The sequence below is a fragment of the Mercurialis annua genome, linkage group LG2, assembly GCF_937616625.2.
Source record: "Mercurialis annua linkage group LG2, ddMerAnnu1.2, whole genome shotgun sequence".
Taxonomy (NCBI): Eukaryota; Viridiplantae; Streptophyta; class Magnoliopsida; order Malpighiales; family Euphorbiaceae; genus Mercurialis; species Mercurialis annua.
In genome coordinates, this window is record NC_065571.1 from 51,803,602 (window position 1) to 51,810,755 (window position 7,154).

The 7,154-nt window shown below is 33.2% G+C and overlaps 1 protein-coding gene across 1 annotated transcript; it reads left to right on the forward strand.

The window, feature by feature from the left end:
• The first annotated feature begins 2,191 nt into the window (after window positions 1–2,191).
• LOC130014648 (mechanosensitive ion channel protein 10-like) lies at window positions 2,192–6,801 on the forward strand. The gene is made up of 6 exons (XM_056104463.1): window positions 2,192–2,616; window positions 2,804–4,310; window positions 4,488–4,608; window positions 5,344–5,637; window positions 5,749–5,951; window positions 6,356–6,801. Exons 2-6 carry the CDS (start codon window positions 2,818–2,820, stop codon window positions 6,621–6,623), a joined length of 2,379 nt encoding a protein of 792 aa, XP_055960438.1. The 5' UTR covers window positions 2,192–2,616; window positions 2,804–2,817; the 3' UTR covers window positions 6,624–6,801.
• Window positions 6,802–7,154: the final 353 nt, after the last annotated feature.

Here is a 7,154-nt window from a genome sequence, read left to right on the forward strand (position 1 = left end):
GGCCTTATCTCTATTTTAGGTATGTAAGATTTCCCTAGACTTTATTCTATTAGTGTACTTTTGAATCTTCTCCTAATTTTAGAAATCCCTAAGTTTAGTCCTTGCCTTCTTCAATAGAATTTCCAGATTTTCATATTTTCCTCCATTGTTGAATACTTAAGCTTTTTCTATTGAAGATTTATTCTCATTTTATTATTGAAGTATTATCTTATTGAATGTTATTGGCTTGGGTTTCTACAAAGGTAATTAGATCTATCTCTCAATGATTTATTATTCTATTTGCTTGATGTTTGTTGTTTTAGCCATGGTTGGCTAAAACCCCTTTGTTTGGGGGTTGAAATGAAGTTTAGAAATGTATGATTTGGGTTAGGGTTTGGGCTTATTGTTGTGTTCTAATTGATTTCCCTAATGCTTGTTTTAGATTAGCTACCTAAAGCATGATTCTAGGTTGGTTAACACTTTGAGAGAAGGTTAATTAATTGGATAGATCAATTAGGATCCTAATTAATGACACCATGAGAGTGGGTTAAAAATTAGGAAACCTTAGAGTGGATTGTTAATCGCTGGCTTGTTAATCGTGTTTAATGCCACGAGAGTGGATTAGGCTTGGTTAGTTGGCTTGTTTGTGATTTTATAACTCCTTGAGGCTCGAGAGAGCGGGAGTTATGCTTTAGGAACGCTCGGTTCACTTGTTGAAGCCCTAGACCCGAACTATTGATTGCATGACCTAAGCGTAGTTTCGACCTCCAAACCCCTTTATTAATTGAGTTATCCGTAATTGTTTAAGCGCTTTAGTCTTCTAGAATTGTTGATTAATTGTTAATTGAAAGTTTTGTTTTAGTTAATTGCTATTGTCAAATTGATACTTGAATTCAAATTCCAATTGTCTATTATGCTAAACGAATTGAATCGCAATTAAAGTTCATTCTCATCAATCGCTCTAGATTCACTTCTCGTGGGATCGATTCCGACTTCCGGATTATTACAAGTTATGCTTTTTGCTCAACACCCGCCCATAAAAATCAGGCTCGGGCTCGGGCCGGACTTGGGACCAAAAATTGATGTTCAATCCCGGTCCTAAGAGGATGGGCCTGGACGGACGGGCCGGGCACCCAAGTTCATGAACAGGTCTACTTTCAATACCAACATTTAAAAGTCGTGATTAAAATGAAATTTCGTGCAGAGGTCATAATTGTTTATTGAATTAACCTTATAAACATTTAGTATTAAATTTTATTATCTTTTATGTTTTTTTTTTGTGAAGATGGAATTCCCGGCGGAGCCCGACCATCTGGGTAAACCCTCGGGGAGACTAGTGTCAGCATCTCACCCCCCAGACGTTTAATTTAATACGGACCTTTTAACAACTCATCACAAATATTTCCAATAAATCTCATTTTATGAAATATGAAATTCGAATGTAGGTTCTTTAAGGTCCACACTTATAACTAATTGAGCCAACCCGTGATGGGTATTATCTTTTATGTTAATATACTCCAAATCACTATGTTCAATTTAGTTCAACTGCATTAATATAAACACCGGTTCAAAAATACATCCGATAACTTTTAATCGGTTCAAAAAGACATCCAATAATACGGACCTTTTAATCGATTTTATAAAATTTAAATGCGTAATTTTATATTTTTAACAAATTTACTTTAATATCTTTTATTTTATTTTTAATTTTTTCTACAGAGATGGAAATCTTTAAAGAGAATTAAAATACAATATGAAAATCATATAACAAATTATAAATATATGATCTTTCACTCTAGCTAATATAACAATAGTTAGAAAACAACAAAAGATACAAGCAAATAATTAATCGAAATGAGAAGAATTAAGCCGAGAAACTGCTAAATGCCACTTTGACGCATAACGATAAATAAGGTTACATTGGTACGAGGACTTTAATGTTGATTTGATTTGACTAAACTAATAAACTGTTCGATTTGTTGAAACTTCGTACTTTTTAAACATATATTCAGGAGAAATCTGAAAGATAAATTTATTATCAACAAGCATCCAAACCAAATATATATTAAAAAACAATATCAAAAAAAAATATTGAAAAATCTTCACCCTTTTTTTAGTTCAAGGATTTTAATCAAATCAAAAAAAATCTTTGACATGCAAACTAAAAAATTTCAAAAAATCTTAGAGTTGAATATAGAGTCCTCAAAAGTACCGTTATGAGTTCTTGGCTCATTTTCTGGCAATACAGATGAAGACTCCGACTGTGGATCGAAGTATAGGTATTCTTTCTTGATCCTGAAAAGCCCGCTCAAGCAAAATACAAATTCATGAAAGGATTCATAGATCTCTGAACAAGTCTTCCTGGTTTTAGCTACCAAAATTTACTGGCACGCCATTTTAAGTCACAGCTAGCTGTTCATACCCTAAAAAGATACTCTCTGCACCATCTACCCATCTTCTTCAAGAAAAAAACAAAATGGCTCTTCTAACTAATCCTGTTTATTTTATTATGGACACCATGTGAATATTATTTACGTCTCACTCTAACACCATCTCTATATATACATACTTTTACCCACATATAACAAAACCAGTACCACCAACTGTTTATATATAGACATTAATTTCTTGTTTCAGGTAACAATAATTCGATCTTTTTTAAGTTTTATTTCTCTAATCTTCTCGATTAGTAAACCATCACTGAGTTTTTGCTGTTTTTGTTTTTAATAATTGGAGAGAGCGCGCGCTTGTACGAAAAATTCTGCTAAGTCGTGAGTTTATGTTCTAGTTCTGGAGTTACATATTGATTCTTGATTTTCCTCAGGGGAATAAAGAAACATGGCGGAGAATAGAACAGAGAATAAAGAACTGCTAATAACAGTTCCAAGAAATGAAGATCTAAAGGATTCAGCTACTGGTGTAGCAAAAATGAGTCCTAGGTGTTTACCGAGTCCCGGTAAGCCCCCGAAAATCCCACAGATTGATTCTTTAGGCGGCGAAAGAAGCGCGACAGTGAGGAGAACAGCGAATAGAGAACTGCTGATAACAGTCCCGGACGACGAAGAATTACATGACTCGGCTTCTGGGTTAGCGAAAATGAGCCCAAGGCCGAGCCCTGGTAAGCCTCCAAAAATCCCATTTTCTGATGAAAATATTCTGACTAGAAGAAGAACTCTGGCAAGGTCAATGATTTCAAAACCAAAATCAAGATTTGGAGAACAGCCACTTCTTGTGGATGCTTCCGTACTGGAAGATGATAATTTAGCTAATATTGAAGAACATATTTCTAGAAACCCATCTTTCAGGAAGTCGTTAAGTAGAGGATCATATTATAGCAAGTCCGGTCATTCTGTTATTCGGACAAACTCCATCGCTCCCCACAACGCAGGAGGTCTGTCCGGACGTGTAGATGACGAGGATGATGACGACGTGGAGGATGTTGTCAAGAAAGTTCAAATTTTAAAAGAAAAGAACAAGAAATTAGGTTTTAAAGCTGTTATGCAGTGGCTTATATTTCTTTGCCTTTTGAGTTTCTTGATTGCAAGCTTTACAGCTGAGAAATTCGAGAAATGTAAGATCTGGGGCTTGGAGTTTTGGAAATGGTGTGTTCTTGCTCAGGTAATTTTCTCAGGAATCATGGTTACTACTTGGTTTATGAATATTATTGTTTTCTTGATCGAGAGGAATTATTTACTGCGAAAAAAGGTTCTGTATTTCGTTTACGGATTGAAAAAGAGTGTTCAAGTGTTCGTATGGATCGGTTTGGTTCTTCTTACTTGGGTCCTTTTATTTGATTGTGACATGAAGCGCTCCAAAAAAGCTAGAAGAATTCTGCACGGCATAACTTGGACTCTGGCCGCGCTTCTTATCGGATCATTTTTGTGGATGATCAAGACTTTATTATTAAAGATTTTAGCCTGTAGTTTTCACGTAAACACGTTCTTCGACAGAATTCAAGAATCAATCTTTCATCAGTATGTTCTGCAGACACTTTCAGGGCCTCCTCTGATAGAGGAGGCTGAGAAAATTGGAAAATCGGTTAGCATGGGTCAAGTCAGTTTCAGGAATACGAAAAAGAGTAAGAAAAAGGAGACAAAAGTGATTGATATGGAGAGAATTTATACGATGAAGCAAGAAAAAGTTTCGGCTGGTACCATGAAAACTTTGGTAGATGCAATCACCAATTCAGGACTGTCTACACTTTCTAATGTATTGGACGAGAGTGTTAATGGAACATGTATGCAAAGTGATGATAATGAGATTCACAACGAGATGCAGGCCATTGCCGCTGCGTATCATATTTTCAAGAATGTTGCTAAGCCTGATTCGAAGTAAGTAAATTAATTATTTGGGTTAAATATTTTTGAGGTCATCGAACTGTAATCATTTTATAAAATGGTTACCTTTATAAAATTATAAAAAGTTACAAAATAGTTATCGATCAGTATTTCTATAATAATTATCTGTTTGATTTTCTTATGAAAGCTGCTTGTGTTGTTTTTGAATAGGTACTTTAATGAAGAGGACTTAATGAGGTTTATGATTAGGGAAGAGGTGGATCTTGTTTTCCCACTGTTTGAACCGCCTGAGAATGGACAAATTGACAGAAAATCTCTCACAAATTGGGTGGTAATTATAATTCCATTTTTCTTACCTGTAACTTTAATCAATTTGTCAAATATATTCTAATTTTGTCAGTTTCATATATTATTTTTTCGATTTTATTAGATATACTTATGATTCGTTTGGAGCAGACGTGGCGCAATGTTATACGTCTATGTGTATAACATTAGCCTAATTGGACTATAACATTACACCTTGTCATCTTCAAACAAGTTGTTGATATATTCGACAAATATTAAAAAAATGATAGAGCAGACTAAAAAATTTAAAAATTATGCTATATTTGATAAACAAGCTTAAATTATGAATAGATAAGTTCATTTTCCCTATTATGAACTGGGTTTTAATTAAAATAAATTCACGATCCTCTTATGAAAATGCAATTAATCATGTTATTTTTGAGTTGACAATTTCATTTACCGTAATTTTTTTCAATTCCTAGCACTGATGATTTTAGCTGAAGTGGCTGCCAGAGTTGTATGTGGGAAGACAACTCAGCATCCACGTAAGAAATACACCATTTCATTTTGTTAATTAATGGCAAATATCTTTATATGAAATTGAAATTTTATCTCGTCCTAATCAAATATTATGAACTGAGTTCAAATAAAAAAAAGGATTATTTGTATATAAAATCTTATCTTTTGCGTTTTATATGATGTCTTTAAATCGCTACAATTATTAAAAGTCGGAAGTTTATATATAAATACCCTTAAAATGATTTTGTAATTATTTTCTCAGATTAAGGTTTACAACGGTCGGAAAGCACTTGCACATGCTTTATGTGATACCAAGACTGCAGTGAAACAACTAAACAAAGTTGTGTGGGGAGTTATTATAATAGTGACGATTTTTATTTGGGTTCTCCTACTTGAAGTTGCAAGCACAAAATTCATTTGGGCCGTCGCAACAAATATCCTAGTAGTTGCCTTTATGATGAAGAAAACATGTACAACTGTATTTGAAGCTCTTATGTTTGTTTTCGTGGCGCATCCATTTGACGTCGGTGATCGTTGCGTTGTCGATGGCATGATCGTATGTTCCTTCTACTCGTCATTTTATTTTTTAATTGTTTAAGTTGATTTAATTTTTCAGATTGAGATTTTACGTACCTTGATAAATCCTATTTGATTTGGAATCTGACAGTTATTGGTCGAGGAGATGAACATTTTAACGACGGTTTTCTTGAAGCTTGATAATGAAAAGGTGTACTATCCGAATGCTATTTTGGCGACCAAGCCGATCTCCAATTTTTATAGAAGTCCTGACATGGGAGAAGCTATTGAATTCTCAATTGATTTTGCAACTTCTATGGAGAAGATTGGATTACTTAAAGATAAAATTAAGCAGTAAGCACTCTATCTATTATCACTAATGCTAACTAGCAATCTGTAGACAATACTCGGTTTACTTCTTTAACTCTGGTAAAAGAAAAAAAATTCAGATTTATAGTTTTGACCAAAAAAAATTGTATCGCGTTAATTTTAAATCAATTTACACATTTGACTATCAAGACTACAATAAAATTAAGATGTAAACTTACCTAAAAAATTTAACTAATTATGAATTTGAATTTTTCTAATTTTTATACTAAGTTGAAGGGACGGAATGAAAATAAAATTTGGTTAGAATGGATAAAAATCACAAAAATTTAGGTTTTTTTCCTAAAACTTAAAACTTCTTAAATAAACATAGTGATAGTTTAAATTGAATATTTATTTTCAATTTGATGGGTTTTTTTATTTGCCTATAGGTACTTGGAAAACAATCCCCAACATTGGTACGCTGGGCATGGATTTGTGGTGAGAGAAATAGAGAATGTGAACAAACTAAAAATGGCTGTGTACTGTTCTCAAACAATCAACTTTCAAGATTGGCCTGTGAAGAGCGGCCGGAGGAGTGACTTTGTTTTTGCTATCAAGACGATGCTCGAAGACTTAGGTATCACGTACTACTTTCCGCCCCAGCAAATTCACCTCCGCCATATCGGACCAGATGCTGCAATTGCCTCCAAATTTTGATTAAGTTGTAACTGTAATCTCTCTTTTTTATTTTGCTTTAATTTTGACATATATGGCTTGGGTTGCAATTGCAAATAAGATCTTGACCACTCATTTGTAAATCGAATTCAATTGACTGCTTTGATGAACTGTTTATTCAAATAGTCTTGTGTTTAATAAATATGAAACCTTTATTCAACTAGATCAGCCTAAAATAAAAATATCAATAACTTGAATTGAATATAAAATAAAATAAATACAACCTAATTCAAGAACATCAATTGATATTCCTGTAACACATCAAGATTTAAAGATCTTCTTTTTAATAATCTCAACTAGTAGATGACACTGATCTTCTCTCTTTATCTTATGATCTATTAAAACCTTATAAAAAATAGATTTCTAATGAGACTAAGGAATGACATAATTTTATATATAGTACCTTAAAAAGTTGGGTAATTTTTACTAACGATTCCCGAATTTTCTTCTCTCCCTCAACCATCCTTAAATTTTAATTTTTATCCTAATAGTCCTCAAACTTCTATTTAATAT

Coding starts and splice junctions, on each gene's coding strand:
- LOC130014648 (XM_056104463.1), top strand. CDS start 2,818: ATGGCGGAGAATAGAACAGAGAATAAAGAACTGCTAATAACAGTTCCA. Junction 5,638..5,748: donor GCGTTGTCGATGGCATGATC/GTATGTTCCTTC, acceptor GGAATCTGACAG/TTATTGGTCGAGGAGATGAA. Junction 5,952..6,355: donor CTTAAAGATAAAATTAAGCA/GTAAGCACTCTA, acceptor ATTTGCCTATAG/GTACTTGGAAAACAATCCCC.